At 43.2% G+C, this 21,874-nt stretch overlaps 1 protein-coding gene across 2 annotated transcripts in view; it reads left to right on the top strand.

Annotated features, from left to right (window-relative positions):
- Positions 1-4,917: 4,917 nt before the first annotated feature.
- Positions 4,918-21,874, top strand: part of AEBP2 (AE binding protein 2) — a 39,253-nt gene continuing 22,296 nt past the window's right edge. For both annotated transcript variants that reach the window (XM_066550109.1, XM_066550107.1), the window contains exon 1: positions 4,918-5,573. In XM_066550109.1, coding sequence (XP_066406206.1) covers positions 4,918-5,573 — 656 coding nt within the window. The remainder of the gene's footprint in view (positions 5,574-21,874) is intronic.

Below are 21,874 nucleotides of genomic sequence, written 5' to 3'. Positions count from 1 at the left end.
TAGTGTGCATTTTAGAGGTTTCATCTACTTGTAAGGTATCTGATTTCTTTCAAATACATCAGGATATCTGTGGAACATGGCCTTCCTCTTACTGTTGGTGTTTATTGATGGCTTAAAGCAGAGATGCCCTCATCTCCACTGGGCTGGCTGGAGTTTACCACAAGTGCAAATAGAATTAATGTTAGGATGAGCTTTTGGATGAGCTCCAGAATGACAGAATGGGGTTTTCCATTCCTGAAGTAACCCCTGGTTCTTTATGTCACCTTAGCAAGTTTTTAACTTTTTTTGTTCCTCTTTTCCCCATCCCCAGAGAGTTACATTTGACTGAGCTGTTTGGAGTTTTCTGAAGCTTCATGACGTAACAGGAACAGAATGCCATTTTATTTTTTTCCTCCTAGTTACCACTAAAAGCAGTTCCCTGGTCTAGATCATGGCAGGAATTTCAGGGACAGCTGTGCTGGCACCAGAGAAGAGGCAGCAGATCAGCGTGACACAAAGCAGGGGCAGGGCAGAGCAGGAAGAAGGTCCCAAACAGTATCAAGAATTCATTTTGCTGCAAAATGTTTTTCAAAGCCAGTTACAATCCCAGAGAGGGCTCAACACTCCTAGGGAGGGAAGAGGGACCCTTTCCCAACATGCATTCCCTGCAGCCTTCTTCTGGTTGGCCCAGCCTAAGCATGGCTTGTAGTTTCTCAGAGTCATGGTTTCTAAGCAGACAGCACCGACAAAGATTAAAGGCAGCTTTAAAAAAGAAAAGAGCATGGAAGCTGAGTTTAAAGGGAGAATTAACTGGGTGATGCAGGAGAGGGTGGGGTCAGAATTGCATTACAAGGCAATTTCAGCCCAGTCTGAAGGGAAGGGTGAGAACCCAGCGCTGCTCACTTGAAGCAATGACAGATGGCAGCCTCTTCCTCCAGCCCTCGAATTGGGATGGGGAAGGGTGGGGCAGAAAGAAGGGAAGGGTGCAGTTTCCAGAGGCTGCTGAGTCGGCAGAATGCTGAGCAAGGTGAGTCATGAGGTGCAGGCAGCAGGAATTTCCTGCGCTGCTTAAGAGGTGCATGGGGAGGCAGGGGTTGGAGAAGGGAGCTCAGGAAGCAGATGCTGGGCTTTACAGAATCTCTCTTGGTATCCTGGCAAGTGTAAGACTGGATGTCACCTTTCCTGTACCTCAGGCCTATTTAATTTTTCTTCTCTCTTTATAGGCCTTTCTTGCTGTATTGAAGTGTTTTGCTTGTACAGTGTATAGAATAGTACTATAATGCTGATCAAAGTTAGGGAAAAAACCTCAAGAAACCTGCCTTACATACATCTTCTGGTGATCTCATCTAAGTGTCCTTCAAGAAAACCCCACAAAACGGCAAAATTGCTGTGAATCAAGAAAAGGAGGAACTACTTCTCTGGAGTGTGCTTGTTACTGCTTCCTGCTGTCAGTGTGAATGCCCTGCACCCTGGTGTTCCTGAGGTAAGAAAATAAAATCTTCATTTCTTCTCCCTGCTCTGCTGTGTCTACAAGTTGTTTGTTCTTGAACTAATGGTCCTGCTTGGAATCTTTTGCCTGTGAACAGGCTTCTCTCCTGGTTTATCTACCGACTTTTTAAAATTTATTTATTATTTTGTGCTTTGTTGATTCCTCAACACAAATGTCTGAGCTTTGAATCATCGTTGTAAAGTGATTCTACCAAGCTAGACTGAGCACATCCGAAACCCTTTGTGTGAACGACAGAGTAACATCCACCCAAGTGAACGATGTGGTTTTTCTCCAAAGGATTTCCTAACAGGAGTCTCCTCCTTTGAGCTTTTATCACAGCATTCACATGTAAATGGTTTAGATGCTTTTGCAAGTTCTGGAATCACCTGTTCTCTGACAGATCTCTTTCAAGAGGTTTGAAAAGTCAAAAAACCTTGGGAAAAAAGGAAATCCAGCTTCGGTAAGCTGCGTGGGTTTGTACAGAGAAAGCTCAGTGAGCAATAATCACTGCTGCTTGCACTCGATTAGGACTTTATTACAGCACTCAAGGGCCGAGCCTGGACGCGGAATTTTGTGTGTTTGAAAACCTGAGAGCAGGACACCGAGAGATTACCACGGAGTTTCTCTTTGATGCCTGCCTGCTGCAGCAGTGACCCCACTGGTACTGAGCGCTTGCTTAAATGCCAAGCGATTTCCATCAGGCAATAGAAAAGTCCCGAGGTTTCCTTTCCTGACCCTCTCTGAATACACAGATTACCTAACGAGCTGGCGTCTCTACCGCCCTGCTTAGGAGAGCGGAAAGTGGGAGGTCGAATCACTCTGCTCACTTTCAGTGCCAAACACAAGGAGCCTTTGCGTGCACACAGCACCTCGAGAAACCCAGAGATACCTGGGCAAAAAAAGACATTTGAGCACACAGCGATCAGGACAACTGACATCGGGGTACAGAGTTCTTCGTGGTGACTTTTCTCCCCTTTATCTCATCGTTTGTGAAAGGTGTTTTTTACCGCAGCCCTTCATGTATTTTTGGTTTCTCATGACCCGATACCTCCCTGATTCTGTCCCTTGCTGCAGCACAGAACTGCAGAAGGGCATCAGTGGGTAGTAGAGACCAGGAATAATAGGAATTACTTCAGCTACCGCCGTTTCTGGGCTGAATCAAAGGCTGGGGTGTTTTTGGAACGTCACACTTGGTGTTTGATTAGACCAGTGACTGCAACACGCCCCCGGAGCCCCACGCCTTCCTCCGCGGGGAGCAAAGCACAGCACACACTGTTAGCAGGAGGAAAGGCAGAACAGGGTGCAGAAAATCAGGGTTTGGTGACTGTTTTGGTGAAGTTAGGAGACCTGCAATGCACATCTTGCACACATGAGAAGCAGCATTGCAGCTGTTCTTGTCTTTTTTCCCCCCTCTGGATTTTTTTTAAAGCATTCTTAACATTTCCACTTTCTAGCCGAGGCTGGCTTCTAGAAATCTGAGGAATTATCATCACTTTTTCATTGCTTTTGGTTTCCAAAATTTGCTTATGCTCCTCCGCGGGCTAAATATGTTATTGGTTTGTTTTCAAAGACTAATCCAGTGTTGAGTCCCCGACCCCCTGTTGCTGTTTCAGTGCTGTGGCTCTCTATTTTGGCTGCTACACCACAGCTTGTTCTTGTTGCTGCTCACAGCTACATCTGTTGATGGGCTGGGAGCCATCACCAGCTATGCAAATGCAGGTCTTCGGAGCACCTTCTCCAGATTTTAATCCTACGCAGTTAGCTTCTCCTGGAATCCAGGATCTCTGTGGACATGCCAGATCTGCCTGCTGTAACTTGAGTTAGTGAGGTTCTTCCTCATGTGCAGAAGGCACGAGGTTTTCTGGACTGAGCTGTGGTACTGTGCTTGTTTTTAAACTTCACTACAACGACTTCATGATTTTTGTGTTAAATGTGGCAAGCTCTGTAAGCATTGGCTAAAGACTGACAGATGTAGGATATTTAAAATTCACAAAGAACAGCATTTTATTACCTTTGGTTTATTTACCTTTGATTGAATAGCTTTCATTACCCTTCTCACCTCTCCAATAACTTATCAAACTACCTGATTTTATCTCTGCATTCAGATTCTACCTTTCTGTTCTACTGCCAATCCCCATCCTGTGTACTTTACTGTAAACTTTATCATATTTTACATGCTCATTAAATGACCTTAATTTTCAAACTCTGCTCTGAAGGCTTCTACGTGATTGACAGTCATCCTGCTGAGATTTCACCTCTCCCCTTTTATACATCCATAGGTTTAGATTGGGTATTAGGGAGAAATTCTTCCGTGAGGGTGGTGATGCCCTGGCACGGGGTGCCCAGAGAAGCTGTGGCTGCCCCTGGATTCCTGGAAGTGTCCAAGGCCAGGCTGGATAGAGCTCTGAGCAACCTGGTCTGGTGGAAGGTGTCCCTGCCCAGGGCAAGGGTTTGGAATGAGATGATCTTTAAGGTTCCTTCCAATCCAAACCATCCTGTGATATTTCACAGTGCCATTTGGTCACACAGCTTTTCCCCGGCAGCCGGGAAGCCTCTTCCCTGCCAAGAGAGGTTTCAGGCCAGTTTGCTCTGGTTCATTCTCTCTCCTCCCTGCACAGCGCGGTGTTTTTCACTCCTTTTCCAGCGGCGCTGGAACCCATTCCCCGTCTCCTTCCTGCCTTGGCCAAGCCTGCGGCACTCCTGCCCGGCTGGCTCCTCAGCTCCTGCAGCTCGTCCCGAGGAGCCTCGATTCTCCCGTTCCGTGCGATCCCTGTCCCGCTTCCCCACCGCCGTGCCCATGAGGGAACCCCCATGCCCGTGAGGGAACCCGCCGTGCCCGGTACCACCGGAGCCCTGCCTGCCCCACCCTCCACGGGGGCCACTCTGCTCCGGCTGTGCTCCTTCTCCAGCCCCACTCGGGAATGTCCCTGCCCCGCTGTGGGACACCGGTGCCGCCGGGATTTGTCCTGGAGCGAGGCGGGGCAACCGGGAGCGCTTCGTTCCCGGCTCCCGGCGCGTCCCGCGGCACTCGCCGCTGTCCATGGAGCCGGGAGCTGGGATCACGCCATTCCAGCGGCCCGGGGGATTCGAACCGGGATTCCCGGGGAATTCCAGCCGGGATCCCTGGGGGATTCACGGTGGGATCCCCAGCAGACGCCACCCGGGATCGCGTCCCTCGTCCGCCACCACCCTTCGCTCCGCCCTCCCCGCGTTGTTTGTCCCCCGGCGCGCTCCGTAGCGCGTGCGGCGGCGGCGGCACGAGCCGGGCCCCGCCCCGCCCCTCCCCGGCGGTGCGGGTGCGCGAGGAGGGCGAAGGAAGGAGGGGGGGCACGGGCAGCGGCGGGAGCGCGCACCGGCCGCGCGGGCGCGCACGGGGCCGCGCGCGCACGCCCCCGCCGTGCGCACGCCCGCGGCCGGCCCCGCGCGCGCGGCAGCGACTCGCAGGCGCCATGGCGGCCGCTCGCTGCAGCGACATGGCGGAGCCCCAGCGGCGCCTTCCCGGGCAGGCGGCGCCCGCCGAGGAGGAGGAGGAGGCGGAGGTGGCGGCGGAGGTAGCGGCCGCCGCCGGTGGGGCCGGATCCTCCTCGTCGTCGCCGCCGCCGCCTTCGTCCTCGGCCGCGGCGGAGCCGGAGCCGCTGCTGCTGCTGAACGGCGAGGCGGAGAGCATGTCGGAGCCGAGCCCGGAGAGCGCCAGCCAGGCCGGGGACGGGGAGGACGAGGACGAGGAGGAGGAAGAGGAGGAGGAGGAGGAGGAGGGCGGCGAGGAGGAGGAGAGCAGCCTGGTGGGCAGCAGCAGCAGCAGCACGAGCAGCGGCTGCTGCAGCGACGAGACCCGCTCGCCGAGCCCCGGCGGCGGCAGCGAGGCCGACGCCAAGGAGGAGCCCAAGGGCCCCCGGGGCAGCCAGGAGGACGGGCCGGGCCGCGGCGGCGGCGGGGGCGGCAGCAGCTCCAGCAGCGTGTCCAGCGGCGGCGACGAGGGATACGGCACCGGCCCCGGCACGGGCGGCGGCAGCAGCTGCGGCAGCGCCACGTCGGGCGGCCGGCGGGGCAGCCTGGAGATGTCCTCGGACGGGGAGCCCCTGAGCCGCATGGACTCGGAGGACAGGTCAGTGTCCGGCGCGTCCCGGGGTCCCCGCCTCGGCAGCCCCCGCTGCCCGGCCGCCGCCCCGCTCCCGGCCGCGGGGCTGTCACGGCAGCCACAGGTTTCTCTGGCCAACTTGTGCCGGGCCCCAGCCCCTGCTGCTCGGGCCTCCGGCTGCCCGGCCCTGGCCGCGGAGGAGGGGGCGCTCCCCGATCCGTGAGAGCCCCGAGCGGCCCCGCCGGGCGCTGCCGCCTCCTCCGGGGCCTCTTTCCTCGGAAGCTGCGGATTTTTCTCAGATGGTGCTTTCGGGGTTCTGCAGGGCTGTGTCTTGCGGCAGAGCGCAGGTGGGGTGTACTGAAGCTTCGGGATGGGAAATGCATCTCTGGATGCGGTTTTACCTGCGCCCGCAACAGGGTCTCTGCTCTAGAGGGAGAAAACCGAGTGAAAGCCTCTTAAAATACGAGCGGGGGCAAAAAAAATCGAGTTTGCTGAAATAAAAATGAGACCAGCCTTTCCTGCATTACGTGTGTACAAGTAATACTCATGCACGGTGTGGAGTGAGGCTCAGAGTCATCTTTGAATGAGTTCTGTGATTGTGAATTTCAGAATCTGTAAGGATGAGTTCTTGAGCTTTTGTACGTTAAAGCTGCACATTTCATTTTACCAAGATTCGAGCCTGGTTCTGGTGAAAAGGCACAACTGAATTCTCACACATGGTTGAATTCGACCATTCAGGTCTGTTTCAGCCTACTGATTCGAGCATTTCAAAGAACATTGCTTATGTAGTAGCTCTCCTGGATGTTGTATGCAACAATTTACTTGAAAAACTGAAAATAGGATGGAAAAAGGACGTAAAAACAGTGTGGAAGTGGTGTGTGCCCCTTGCTAATTAGTCCTTTCAAACAGTTTAAGAAACTTGTACAATTTTTCTATACGTTTAGCAGAAAAAGTATCAGACTTCCCTGCTAGAGTTACAGTTAAGTAACAATTAGAATTTTATTTGTATTTTCTTAAGATAGTTTCACTATTAAGCGTGGAGAATTATGTGGTTTGGTCCAGAAATGTACTTTGAATATATGTTAGACCAAAATCTTTGTAACTGTACAAGTACCTATATTTCAGAATGAAAAGGGGGGCATGACTAGACCTAACCTCGAAGATTGAAACCAGCCCAGCAAACCCCTCGTGAGTCAGTTCCCCAAAACCATGTAATTGGCCTAAAAGTCTTAAGAAGACAGAAAAAAATTCAGGTCTTTGGTTTCCATCAGACTTTTGAGACTCCTAGAAATCACGTTTTCTTTCCTCTAAACTTAAGCGAGTGGAAAGGGGGTGTGGATGTTGGGGTTTCTTTGTAGGTTTTGTTTGTTTTCTGTTTGTTTCAAAAGCTGAGATTTTACATGCAATTGACTAAGTATGGGAGTAGACTTCTGGAAAAACACCAGGTACATAAAGGAGCTTTAAGATAACAGTTTCTTGTTTTTCATAGAGTGAAAATCTACATCTAATCCTGATCTTATCCAAGTCCGCGTCGGGGTTGAGGAAATAACAGAAATAACTTGCAGGGGTTTTCTGGAAGTAGCGTCATTGTGCCTTGCCCTGTGCCCTCCAGAGCTGGTTGCTACTTTCTTTCTCTGTCATTGTTCTCGTGGTCCTCTTGCTCTAAGTGGTTAAATCCACGTGTGTGGGTCCTTGCTCCTTCCCTTTACACCACGAGTGGGACTCTTTGTGTTTAGTGGTTTAAATAAGGACTGTGCCTTCTTTTTAATCTTTGCAAAGTTTTCTCTTGACCTGCCAGGATGAAAATTTGAGGTGTTGAGAGTGCATGTTGTACTGTAATTCCAAGGCCTGCTTGTTGAGTTGGTAGGAGAAGAGCAATGCTACCAAGAGTGCCATTTGTTATTCCTGGAGTTGGAAAATTTCATTTGGTGTGCACTCCTTGCTGCAGTGTGTTAGAATGCTTTATTATTTTTGTCACATGTAGTCCAGCAAGTTGCTGGCTTGACATTGTGATCCAATGATTGCTGCTGCTTGGAAGGCAGCCACAGCATAATCCTGTGCCTTTCAGATGATCACACAGACAAGCAGAGTGTTGCAAAAGGTTGGGATGTGCTGAAGAGTTAGTGTAAATTGGAATCGTAAAATACTAAGGAAGAACTGGAAACAGTTTAGACTTAATATATTGAAATCCTGAAAGAATAAATCATTCGTTGATTTGGTCACCTCTGAATTAAAATGTAAGTTCTGTGACTAGAGAACGATATTTTGTCTATTAAGTGTTGTTTTATATGGAGTAATTTATTGTACAGTACTTCATGACCTTTGCTGACTCACTGTGTCTCCGAAGTCCTGAGGAACTCGGTGTCTGACTCTGGGTGTGTTGTAAAGTAAGATTCCCTGGGGAGGGAGTGGAGAGAAAAGGGAAGAGATGGAACTAACAGGCTTGACTTTTCAGACCCTGGGTTTAGCTAGAGGAGGCTAGTAGGAGAGTGTACTGGGTAAAGACTCTCCTGCTGTCAGCAGGTTTGGTAACATTCAGATCATGCCCCTGGGCTTGGGATTTTTTTTCTTGCTTCCTCTTTAGAAAATTTGAATGAATTAAAGGGCGTGGTAAGAGGGCCTGAATTCCATGAGTGATCAAATTCCCATTTCCCTGTGCATATTCTTTATCGGTCTCCACGTTATGTTATCTCTGATTTTTCCCTTAGTGATATCAGATACAAATGAAGCAGATGAAGAGGAAAATCTTGCATATGGTCAAAATAGAGCTACTGTTCAACAGCTTCTATTTTTAACATTTTCTTGTATTTTGAGAGTATCTGCTGACAGAAAGAAATAACTTGTAGGAAATTGGTCAGTATTTATAATAACAAAAGAAGTAAATATAGAGGTGACTACTGATGCCCTGAAATTTAGGGTGAATTTTAATCCATTTCCATGCCTGCAGATAGGCTTTGTACTTTGCTACAACATGCTTATCTTCATCCCAAAAAAAGCCAGAAAGGAAAAAGCAAAGCCCAGACTGACACCTAGGATAAATAACCAAGGTGGCATTTTCAGCTCAGCAGGAGGGTTCAGTGGAGTAACTCTAGGACTGGCAGGTATCTCGTTGATCTGTAGTAGTTCCATTTCTTTCCTGGGAATTGTGCTAAGTTCCCACTGATGTGCAGGAGTTTGTCTGTGACTTTTGTGAGCAAGCTCAGATCAGCTGGCTGAGTAATAATAGTCTGCATTCAAGCCTAGTGATCCTCTGGATTTACAGTTGGAACAAAGACTATTATCAGCATGTGAATGCTGCTCATTTTCTTGTGCCTTTCCCCAACTTGAGACCTGTGCTGAAAGGATGGATGTGCTCCTCGAGAGTCCTCTGGACCTGCTAGTCTTGCTGCAATGCTGAGAAACATTTGACAGGACTTGAAAAGAAAAAATAATGGTTCAGTTATCTACAAACACTGAAGCTGGGCCTAAGCAAATGCATGGATTTGGGTATAAACCAGCTGAGCTGAGTGTAGTGGAGATGCATCTGCAGCTCGCTGCTGTTGTTATTGCTGAATTATGATATTTTCTTACAAACAGTTTACTGAAATAATTTAAATATTGTTTACTGGAACACTTATTATGGAAATACATTTAAATCTGAAATAGTTTCATCATCAGATTTTGTTTGATTTAGAAAACAGTGGTAGGTCTTGCAGTTTGAAGTTGTTGAGCAGAAATTCGAGTAGTAAATCTGCATGAAGAGCTTTTTTTTTTTCTACTGTCACCTAGAAGTTACCCCTGGTTTACTACTCTTACATTATCTTTACCCCTCTTAGCAGTTTATCCTTTGCTCCCTCCTCCTCCTGGCTGAGCAAGGAGCATGCAAAAGGTGCATTTAAGCTGCAGGATCACAGGATCAGCTGTTCTGCTGCGTGAGCTGGGAGTGCTGATTGATGTGCTCCTAGGCCAAGTGTAACAGGTTGTCTTTGCACCTATGTAGCAATCTTTCCCTTAGGCTTAGCCCTAAATAATGTTCATCTCACAGGCAGTTTTCATGGAACTTGTAAGGCTTTATTTTCTTCTTTTTTTCTTCCTTTTTGGTTTTTTTTTTTGGAGGGGGTAACCTTTTTGAGTAACAAAAAACAAATGTTTTTTGTTATTCACCATTGAGTCAGTTATTGTGAGGCCCTGACTCAAGGAGTACTCAATAATACTCAATGACAAATTGTGTTCTTAACCACATAAGACTTGCAAAATACTTCTAGGAATGTTATTATTCTGTTCCTATTTAATAGATAAGCAGTTTGGAAAACACATTTCAGGTAAGTTTTTCAGTAGTAAACTTTTCTGTGCTTCAGATTATGATGTTTTTTCATTTTGCTGAGTGAAATGACAGTGTGGAACTAAAGCATTGAAAGATAAGAGGTTTAGACATGAAAATTCCAGGCTCTAGTCTGAGTTTTTTAAATCTCATGTAAAATGAAGGCTTTGCCAACCTTTCAGACATATGCTGATTTAAAAATACTAGTTTTAATTCTAGTCTTTATTTTGTCTATCTTTTAAAATCTTAAAAGTGAAGAACTTCCAAGATTGACTTGGCAGTGGCACGCAAGTTGTATGAGTGACATTTATGAAGGCAGAACAGTAAATTTGAAATACAATCCTGAGGACATGTGGTACTAATAGGTGTGTTTCATGGATCCATGTGACCAGATTAAAAAGTGCTTCAGGCCTTTCTTTGCTGCATAGTCTCACTTGTTCCTATGCAGGAAGTGAAGAATCATTCATTAGCACTTATGGCAAGGTGGTTAAGTCGTTAATTTTTTTTTTTAAGTGTGTAATATTGCCATGTCACAGTGAGCTATACAGAAGTTTACCCGAGTTTCAGAAATTCTGCTGAAAATTGTATTTGCAGTATTTCTAACTGCATTTATTGTTGCTGTAGTTATTTGCTTTCAAATTGCAAAATAAACCCCTTGTTTCTGTAATGGTTATGTTCAGGCCTTTCTGGCACGGGAGAAAATAGCTTTTGATGGGTAGACAAAACAGCCCAGATATTTTGTATGGTGAGTATCTTTATTACTAAAGCTGTTGGTTGGTATAATTGAGTGGTTAACATGAGGTCTTTTTGTGAACTAGATGAAAGAGCTTGGTATAATGAGCTGTTATAGTTATTGTAGTAAGATGTAAATATACTTCATACAATTTGAGAAAAACATTTTCCTCTTCAGTGTAAGACAGAATTAGTTTTGCTTTTATGTAGGATTTGAACGTCCACACTGGTCTGTGTGCATTTTGTGTTAACTTTGTGACATCATCAAGTCTGGTAACTTCTAAATACAAGGTTTAATAGGTGGGGTTTTTTCAGGGAATTTCCTAGGCAGTAATGGAAAAAAACTGTCTCGGTGTTTTTTTTTTTCTTTCCCTGTTTCATTTCCAGTGAAATTAAGCTGGGTGCCACACGCAGCCTGAACAGCCGTTTGGCAGAGATGTGACATCACATTGCTGGAGCTGGTCACAGATAAAACCAACTCTTACATGATGCAGTGGAAATGTTCTACCATACCACTCATGCTCAGATCTTTCCACAGCTTTCTAGTACCTTTCATATATTTACATATTTTTTAAAACCCCTGCCCAGCTGGAGAGGAACAGTGGGGGAATGAGCAGCACGGGGAGCTGGTGTGGAAGTCAGCAGCGTGGAAATCCACCTAGAACCCCTTGCCTTGGGTGGTTGTAGAGCAGTCTGCTGTTGGCTGGGAAAGTGGTGCACCGCAGAGCAGGGAGATGAAAAGCAGATGGAGCTTTTGAGACAGGAGTAGAGGTTTCTGGCAGGGGGATGATGTGAGATGCACACAGAAAACTTCTGGGATGAGAGGGAATGAGATATGTCTAATAGCCTGAGGGGAAGAAAGAGAACTTAACAGAAAGAAAGTGAAAAATTGGTCTCTGCTGTAAAGTAGCCAAGTAATTGCAGGGAGTCATTGAGACAGGTGGGAATGTAATTTCCAGCTGAGCAAGAGACAGGGCAGAAGAGGGTAAGGAACTTCTTTGTATGAACAGTGAGTTTTATTGACTCTCCCCATTGCTCTTAAAAAAAACGATGGCATGACTTGCAGAAATACAAAGTGTCAATTTTTTAAGATTCCCTGAGGTAGAAATTTCTTTGGTTATCTATCCATGTAACTGATTCTTTTTTATAACTGTATGCTTTCTGTCTGGGGTCGTTCAAAAAATATTTGGTTTAGAAAATGAAATAGAAATATTCCATGTTGTGCTTGCTGCTTATCATTGGTTTTGTGATACTCAGAGATAATGATTACAGTTGTGGTTTTGCAGCATTCAAAACCAACAAAGAACTGGGGAAAAATTTTGAAACCTTTTGAGATGCTGGAGTACTGTTTTCCCCCCTTAAGAATGGTAAAATGTAAAGCAAGAAAGACCTGGGATTTCTTTTCCCATATATAATTTTCTTCTCTATACTAGAATTTACATTCTTAAATAAATTTCGCTGAACTTCTGTTGCTAATGTTTAATGAATACTTCCTTTATTTGATAGAGGTTACTTAAGGTATATGCCAAGATATTTGATAGAAAAAAGCAAAAGATTTATGATTTTGAAAGTCCTGTTGTCATCCTGGTACACCATAGAGGAGTGCTGTAATTCAAACAGCTTGTATAATGTCAGAGGGAGAAAACTGCACATTGGTGGTTTGAGTTGAGACTTGTAAAAAACTTACTGTTGGCTCATACAGTGGTATTATGATTTATTAAATATGCCTAAATAAGAACCTAGCATAAAGAATTTCCACTTACTATTAATGTCATTCCATGTAACCTTTTGTATAAATTACTAGCTCCCCTGTAAAATTGCAGTAAAGTCCTTATTTTGAGCATTTTAGTTTATTGTGCTGTAGTAATGAATTAGGTTCCAAATGAAAAAAAAAATCTTAAAAATGCAAAGAAAATATTTTCAATATGTGCAAACAAAGAAATATAAATATTTGTTTTCCTTTGAAATAAAACTCCTTTTGGCATGTCTTTAAGTAGACTTCCTTAGGTTGACTTGAATGCTAAGTTACAGCTTAGTCAGTTGGTACAAGTAGAAGTTAATTCAGTGTCCTGCAGAACAGGAGTCAAACCTTCATTTATGACCTTTTTGTTATGAGTTAAGCCGGTTAGTGGAGTTGTACTGTGCTGGTTTCTTTGCTTTTGATGCATGGTTAATACTTGAAGGAACAAGTATTCACTGAGGTAGAAATAGACTAGGCTGCTACTTTCTACAGTGCTATCCCAGCTGTGTATTTTTTTCTGTTTTAATTTAACATGATGATAACTGAAACTTTTTAGATCTGCTCTGTGAGTTTGCATCTTTCTTTGGTCCTTTTATGTTCCATTTGTTTTCTGTGTTTTGGGGTTGAGAGAATGGGAGGGTAATACCAACAGCGGGTGAAATTTCCTTGACACCACACCTGAAGGCTGTTATCTTCCAGTGCTGATTACACAACTTCATAGTGATTATGTTTCTCAAAGTGGGAAGCACTGTTAAAAGAATAAATTCTTTCTGGTGGTTCTTTAGTGAGTGTTTTTCTCTTTTTCTCTGCTTCTCCTAAGCTGTGCTACTAAACGCATTCCTTTATCAGTAAAGACTGAAAATTGTGAACCACTTGTTGCCGTTCTCTAACTTTTCAGGGAGATTATTGAGCTGAAGATAACATGGTTCCCAGAAATGGAAGGCAGTTTTATTTGTATCATTAAGGCAGAATGGAGTACAGTTTCTTGATTTGTGTAATCCTTTTGCAGAATGTCATCTTTGTGCTGTCATATCACAAGGTACATATGTTTAACCTGCTCTATTTTTGCACTGCTCCTCGGATATTTTGTCATTCCAAATTTCCTCCTTGGGTTTCCAGTTTCTCTGTATGCTACAAATCCTGTGATGCCCTGGGTTTGTGTTATGCAAGTATTATGATCTCAAATATTCTAGGAATAACAATCTAAATAATCAAATTAAGTGATCCAGGAGAGTGGAAACAGCTCTAGAGGTGGTGAATCATAACACACTTTCTCAGTCTTGTTTTGTTTCCTGTGCATGTTTGTTATTTTAAGTTCCTTCAATTTCTCTATCTCAAAGAGCTTTCCTATCTTCCCTGGTTTTATATTGTCGGGCTGAGGTGTTTGCAGTGTTCCCTTTTCTAGGTGTTTATGCCTTATCTAGACGCAGCTTTACTCTAAAATATGCTGCTGCTTCAAAAAGAATTTAAAAACAAGTTTTTAATGTTACCACTTGCCATGCCGTATAAAATTCTCTCCCTTGACTATTTTATTTTCTGCTGTTGCTTGCTTAGTGTAGTCATTTAACAATACATAATTTAATAAAGAATTTTGCAGTCTTGTTTTGAAGATTGATTTATGAACACCTCTTGAGTCTGTTCATTTTGAGAAGTTTTTGTTAGAATATTCAGTGTAAAGCATAGATTTGATAGGTTTGATTTCCAGAAAAATGCTTACGTGATTCAGAAGCACAAGTGCTTCCAGGTGAGTGGGTGCTTTCTTCAGTCATGTAGCCCTGGAAGTGAAGGTCTTTTTTTCTTTATGTTGTCTAATGTTGCTTTTACTTATTTTTGCCCATCTTGCTTTGCCTGCCTTGCCTGTGAAGGGCTGTGGAGTCAGTTCTGTCTGCCAGAGATCTTTGTGGGTGTCATGTGCCAAGAGAAGGCGCTTCCTTCAAAACTCAGTGGTGGACTTTCACTTCATGTAGTCCTGGCTTACTTTTTTGATCCAGGTAGTCTGATTTCTTGCTGCCACATGAGTAATCTTTCTCTTTGGCAGCCATTTAGTGTTCTGCATTCTCTCTTTGCTCTGTTGGTTTTTTTTTTGTTTTTTTTTTTTTTTTTACATGGTGGTTTATCCACATACACTATATTTTTCTTACTGGTACTAGGTTTTCCTGAACTCAGCAAATGATCATTATCAGTCATGATATTATTTTGGATACTTTCTATTTAAAGGTTTAAATTTAAATGGTTTTCTCAGCAAAATCAGCCAAAAAAGCCCCTTAGATATGCAGGTAGCTGGAGTTGATTTCTGTCTCCTTTGAAGATTCTCTCTGGGCTGGTTGCTGGTTCAATGAAAAAGAACTGTTAGAGCTCTAAAGCATAATGGTATTTTCATGCCACAATCAAACTACATCCATTAAAGTAAAACAAATTGTTTTGCTCGTGAAACATAAATATTTGGTTTAGGGAATTAAATTGATAAATTACTGAAATTTAGTAGGAGGAGTTTATCTGTTACCAATCTAGATGCATTATAAAATACCAAATTTGCCAAAGATGAGCAGAGGAGCAAAAAAAGGACAAGGCAAATCTCAAACTTTCCTGCTCTGTTGTTGACTCATGGTGATTGCTCATGTTTTGGGAGCTCTGTTTTAATCTTACTTTTAAATTGGCATGATTATTTGGAGAACATACAAGCAAAAGATGAACTGAAAACTCCTTGGCCACCTGTGTGTAATTGCCTTGAGCATTCTATTGTGTACTGGTACCCCCATGCAGATGTTCTGACAGTAGCTTCACAAAGACATTGGCATTAAAGTTTGTTTAACACTCATTGAATGTCAGCAAAAATTAAATCTTACTACAAAAACATAGGAATTTATTCTTCCTCTGCTTTTGTTTAGGAGACAAAAATCTAATGTTACTAATCTAATCTGTTATTAATCTCTTGTATCTGTGGCTCCTCTGTTTGGAATTGATGGAGATATTTTAAAATAGGACAGCTGAAAGATCCTCTTCAATGATGGGAGCTGAGGGTTCATAATTAGATAATTTTGAACTTTTGTGAGGATTTATCTTCACTGGATCTTTAATTCCATTAGGAAGCAGCGAGCACAAATTGCTTTGAATTTGGTGGTGTTGAAAAGCTGTTGTTTTTGTCGAACTTGTCCATTGGCCAGAGCTGTACACCACAAATTTCCACCTCTTATCTTGGAAAGTAATAGGAGTAGTGGGGAAAATTGTGAAGTTCTTGTTTTCACTCTCGAGTTTTCTTAGTGAAATGAAAACAATGAGGTGCTGGGGGATGTCACTAAGCATGTCATTATTATTTTCTTTCAATGTTTCTGTTTTGACTTGGTGTTTGTAATTGAATCATTGCAGTTGGTGCTGTTTGTTTTCTTTTGGGATTAGTACCTTTTGTGATTTAGTCTTGCAGGTGGTAAAAGCTTTTCTGTTGATTTCTAAGTTTTAACCCTTGAAGTTGCTGTGAGATATAACTGTCATTCACACTGTTCCCATTATTCTGAGGTTGTTTTATCTGTCTGTAACAGTTCAGTTTTATTTCTTAAGCTTCCCTCATGTATTAAACCAATGTAGCTGCAGCTGTAAGAGGAAATGACAGAGTATTTCACTGACTAGTAAAAGAGAAAGAAACTAGCAGAGTTATTTATTTTTGTTTGGTTTATTTGTTTGTTTTTTAATCCTTTACCTGTTTACTTATTTCCAGTAAGGTTTGTAGCATTTGTTTTTGGAGGCAGTCTGCTTATTTGATGTTTCATGGCTGGGTTATCAGTGTATTTCAGAAGAAACTGTTCTCAAAACTTGCAGTAGTGTGCAGTTGGATGGCTGCTCAGCAGTGTTGCTTTCAGCCACCCTGCAGTGTGCTCACTGCAATTGCTGTTCATTTTTAATTTGATGCTTTCCAAGACGAGTTTTCTCCATATAGGATCTGTCAGGATCGTTTGGTGTCAGCTGAATTCAGCTGGGTCCTTTGGTCACCTCCTGCACGGAACATGTGGGGCTGGGAGCAGGCTCTGGGTGGAGGTGCTCTGCCCCAAATGAGCTCCTGTTGATCGGGCTGAAGGGCTGCTTGTTGACCCTCGGGGGCACGGTGTAAGGCCCATCTGTTAGGGCTGCATTTCGCCTCAGGGAAGGTTACTTCAGTTAAGGTCTACAGGGAGTATGTTTAGCAGACATTAAAAGTATAATAGCAAATTGATTGGGCTTTTGTGCATGTGTTCAGTGCCTGGCTCTGCTCTCTCTTCAAGTGGATGGTTGCTAATGGGACTTGGTGGAAACGAAAAATGAAATTATTTTGCTGTTGTTTCAGGTTTTTTGGTGTTATTCCTTCTCCTCTCTGTTCTGAAAGATTAACAAAATCAGGGAAAGTATAAATTTTGGGCATTTCATTCATTAAATTCAGTAGGAAGAATTACTTGCAGTAGTGAGGAAAACACTCTCCTTGGAGAGCCATGTGTGTGTCAGCAGTGATGTGCAGTATACCATTTTATTTAATGCATTAAATCATAGTCTCATTATATTTTTATTCACATTTAAATGTACACAAAAATTGGGGCCCAGGTGTATAATATGTAGTTTAAAATCTGTACATTTTAAATTGTGAATAATTTGGATTTCGTTTTTTTTTCTTTATAGAAAATATCCACATTTACAAAACTCCAACAGTGGCTTAATTTTGCTCAGATCCTTAAAGGAACAGAATAATCCAGAATTTAAAGAGCTTGAAAAAGCTTTTTTTTTTTTCCTGTGAAGTGAAAATGACTAGCAGCATCTTACAAGTTTTTAGGTATTATTTTTTGTTTCAGGATTGTTTTAAATAGAGTTTGAACTGAAGTAACCAGCTAGGTGCATTTAATTGTGTAAGCACTAACCTTTTAACATGAAAGTGCTGCTAAAAATACCTTAATGTTCTTGATAATGAAGACTGCATTATTTCTAGCCACAGGTAAAATAAGTACAGGTAAAAATAAGACCTGAAACAATGCCTTTGAGGTAATGATTCCTCTATTTAGGCTTGAATGGTTTTGCTTAATGAACACATTTTAAATGTCAGTATTGTGTCAAAGCTGTTGATCTCTAGGTAGAGGGAAAATTTGTAGGAGGAGAGAAAAATGTCTGACCCCTCTGAGAAGATTCTGTATTTTCAGTTCTACCTTGCTGCATTTGGCAGACGCTGCCGGTGTTTGCAGACATAGTGAAATGAGGTGTGGGTTTAGTAAGGCATTTCAAAAAGGCATTCAGTTCTTGCATTTAGACCTGTGATTTTTACTTCAAGTTGATTCAGATGCTCGATTAGGTTGAAAATAGGGACAACATAAGCTCGAAGATCATGTTGTGCTTGCTGTAACAGTTCTAAATTTTAGTAATTAGTCAGCCTTTTGAATGGAGCTTCTTAAAAACTGCTATTGTGTATGCAGGCTCTCTCCAGCAGTGACTGTTTTTGATGCTCTATTGTTTGGGATGACCCCTGAGCTGAACTCTCTGAAACTCAAATGTCTAATGTTCTTCATCAGGCCATGGTCTATAGATCCATTACAATGGAGCTGGAGCCTGCCTACAGCTTGGGAGCAAACCCAGACCTGTCTGTCACTGGCAGGAGGGGAATGCCACAAGCGCCTCTGTTCTGCTCGTGTCATTCTGCTTTGATAGTGGCAGGCAGGCTTTAAACAGATCCCCTGCCTGCGAGAAAGGGACTTAGCAAAAGGCAGAGAAACTTGCTTTAACTTAGCTAAAATCTGTTTCAGTGTCTCCGTTCTATTACCAGGATGTCTGTGTTTTTCTTACTTTGCTTTCTCCTCTTATGCACATTTATTATTTTCCCACTTGTAGGCTTTATGGATTTGGCATGAGAAAGCAGAAGGGTATCATTTCCATTACTACCTTCCCTTTGTAAGGGAACCTTTCCCTCTGTTAGATCATCCCAAGCAGATAGAAAGTTGTATTGGATTGAAGAGCCCCAGTCATGGACTGAAAGGTGCACACACTTTTTCTGTAGTCCAAGCCCATCTTGGGCTGAGTGTTTGTGCACACATCTGATTTGCTTATATGTCCTGTCCTCACGCCCTTTGTGAAATTCTGAGAAACAAAAAAGTGGGTGAATTGGCAAGCTCTAACAGACACAGTGTTGCAGTTAAGTCCTCAGAGACTTAGTAGCAGCCACAGCTCTGACTGTAAAACTTATCTTTCTGCTTCATCTCAAAATGGGCAGGTCAAGAGACCGCCCAAGTGAGTGTCTTTGATGTTACATATACTGCAGACTATTCTCTGAAAAGCTTCCTGATATTTTCTCGGTGTAAGAAAGACGAGAGAAAACTACACACACTTGAGCTGTGCTGGGCACTCATCTTTCACAGATTCTCTTTGCAGCCTTTACCTCTTTAGTGAGGGAGAGAACTTGCTTAGTGAGGCAGAAACTAATTCTAGATTTCTTAGTACTGGGAAGCACCTGATCACCTGAAATATGCTGGTTCTGGAGGCACAGAAGAGGAAACAAAAAAAAAAGTGTGTTACGTTTTTATTTAACTAGAGAAGGAATGGCTAGGGCAGTGAGTCTCTAGAAGGAAGGAGGGCATTTTGTCTTAAATATTAGGCTGTTTTTGCTCAACTGGATTAGAGTTCTATTTTTTCCCATTTTTAGACAGGATTTTGAATAGTTTATAGAATCATAGCTCAGTGTAGCACTTTTCTCAGTTTCCAAATTCTATATTCTACTGCTTGGTTTAAGTGCTGTGGGCAGCCTTTTTTTTATTCCAGTTCCTCTGATACGAAATTTTGATACCGTGTTAATCTGTTAGCCCTCAGCAAACACTTAGGCTATTAAACCTGAACCCAGCAAACATTTAAACAGTAATAGCTAAATTAGCTTGTTACTGGTTTCTTATGTCATTAATAACCCCACTTGTCACGATAGCTTTTGCTGGCATCAGTTGACTTTTACATATTTTTATATTAAAAAACCACAAAGCCTAAGCATTTGCATTCCTTAGGCTGTAAAATTGGAGACCTGTGATTTTGTGTCAAGGTATGTTGCACTGCAGTGGCAATGTGAACTAAACAGTCATGGTTTTTGTTTATAATTTCCAGGGGTTTTTTTATCTCTTCTTAGAGGAATTAAGTGGATTTCATGCCTGTGGAATGGAGAAACCACGCATCTGTGTGATGGTGCACTTCTGCCCTGCCCCAAAATGCTTTCACAGAACTTGTTCAGGGTTATGATTTCTCATTGCTTTCCCACTTGAGACCAGACTGTAAACCCAGGGAACTGATAAATACCCCTCATGCTCTGCCCTGTGGTCAGCAGCACCACACATCCTCTCAGTCAGAAATCTGCTTGCAGTGTTTGTGGGGTGTGTGAGAGCAGCCCTAATGCTGGCTGTGGGTGTAGAAGCTTGTACTGACTGGAAATAGCTTTGAAGCTTGAACTCATCCTTGCAAGTGTTTGGGAAGCAGTTTCCTTTGGTACCTTTCAGCTGTGGGAAAGGCAGGGTTATTTATGGAGCTGAGCTGGTGTGAGGCAGCTGTTGCACGAGTGCTGTGTGTGCAGTGCTTTGCCATCCTTGGCTGAGCAGCTTCCTGTCGGGACCACTGATCCGTGTAACAGCTCTGTCTGTGGCAGAAGTGGTTGGGCTCTGTGCCATTCTGTGTGTCCAAACCTACTTCCAAGTGTGGTTTTGAGAAAGCTGCATTTGGATAGCTTAAACTGAGGGAGAGGTGAGGTGGTGGCACAATTAACTGTAATCAATTATTCAGTTTTTCTGTCATTATGGGTAAATTTTGCTTTCACAGTACAGTTTTACAGGCTTTATTTTTGGGATCATTTTTTGGCCTAGGCATCAGTTGAGGAAGGAGAAGATGTCAGTCTCATAATTGCATCTATTGTGAGCCTGCCACAGTGGAAAAATTAGGATTACTTGCAACAGGTTTTGCTGATGAAGCTTCTGACAATTTTGTACAGGGATCCTAAAATGCTGTTACAGTGCCTGTAGTTAGTGGGTCTTAATGCTCTTGGGGCTGGGAGCTTCAGCTCAGGGCCAGTGGAATACTTTTTTACTAGCTAGTGACAGATTGGGAGATTATATGTCATAAAAGGAATCAATATTACTGGGGAGGGAAGGGAGACATGGGGAGGGATCATGGAAAGCTCTGTGTATTCAGGGTGTAGAAAGGGGAAGAAAGTAAAGATAGTGGACGTGTGGAAATTTGCTGTGTAGCAGAAAATAGCCTGTATGACTTCCATGGGTCGCAGCCATGCCTTCTAAATTGTTAGATCCTGTTTGGAATTGGGAGAAGGGTGGAAGAAAGGCATGTGGTGTTGGTGTAGCATTTAGGAACTATGTATTTGATATACATTCATTAAAGCAAAAATGTGTTTAAAAGGTATCTGAAACTTTCTTTTTAACTTGGAAGACAAAGGCCTGAAATAGTTGGTCAGTTTTAATAACAGATGGAGCTGGAAGATGATTTTTAAGGGTTCTGTGATTGGGATATGTTATGTTTGTTGGTGCTATCTCTTGAGATAAGTGTTCATCAAACCAAGTTATTTATTTATTAAAACTAAAGCTTGTAACTGGGAGCATTGCTAAAGGGAATCTGTTATTTAGACTAAGACAAGTCACTTTTTATTGATAAAAGCAGTGGAATCTACATGGTGTGTGAGAATGGGAAATCTAAACAAAGCAAATATCTGTGATTATTTTAAAATCTGTCACAGAAAAAACCTGCTAGCATAGTAGTGATTCAAAAAGATACAGATAATGTGAGAAATCACTAGTAGAGACTCTTACAGCAGAGGAGCAAACATGTTAATGGTATCTTCAGATTTTGACTAATGGTGTTTTTTCTGTCATTCATCTCAGTGTGTAATAGAACAATACTGGGCATGTAAACAGTGATGATAAAAATGAGGAACAGCACCTGTACCTTAAAAGCCCAATGGTTTAACACATCCCAGTTGTACTGGGAGGATCTGGTGGAGGCTCTCCAAGGTGGTTGGGATGCTGAAGCAAATCCAGAACATGGAGAGGCTGAGTGCATGTGTTCCTTCAGTTTTGGGAGGAGGAGGGCAGGGTTTTTCTGTGTTCTGTGATCTGATAGGGAGATTTAACAATGGAGGAGGCAGAGTCATCTCAGCCCTGCAGCTGCCAAGGATGAGAGACAAGAGACAGAAGTTGCAGCACTGGAAATTCTGATGAGATGTTGGGAAACTTCCCCCCTCCCCCAGAACAAGGTTAGTCAGCCATTGAGAAAATTGTTCAGAGGTAGCAGAAATGCCAGCCTTTGAACACACCCATTAACAACTCCACTGGACAACAACACAGGCAAGCTGATCTCACTCGTTCCTGTTTGAGCAAATTTGACCATCTGGTCTTTGAGGTTCTGTCAAAGATGAGCTGTTCTGTAATGCTGTGGCTTTATGGAAGAGAAAAACTTAAAGGCCCTAAATGCAACTGAGCAGATAATCAAGATAAAAAAAAGCTCTATCAGTAGGTATTTATTAAGGAGGAACATCCATCTCCATAGTTTTTGCTTATATAGGGAAAGGGCATGAAC

Source organism: Molothrus aeneus, chromosome 5 (genome assembly GCF_037042795.1).
Source record: "Molothrus aeneus isolate 106 chromosome 5, BPBGC_Maene_1.0, whole genome shotgun sequence".
In the NCBI taxonomy this organism is placed as follows: Eukaryota; Metazoa; Chordata; class Aves; order Passeriformes; family Icteridae; genus Molothrus; species Molothrus aeneus.
Note: the sequence above shows the minus strand (reverse complement) of the source record. Positions and strands in the feature narration are given on the sequence as shown.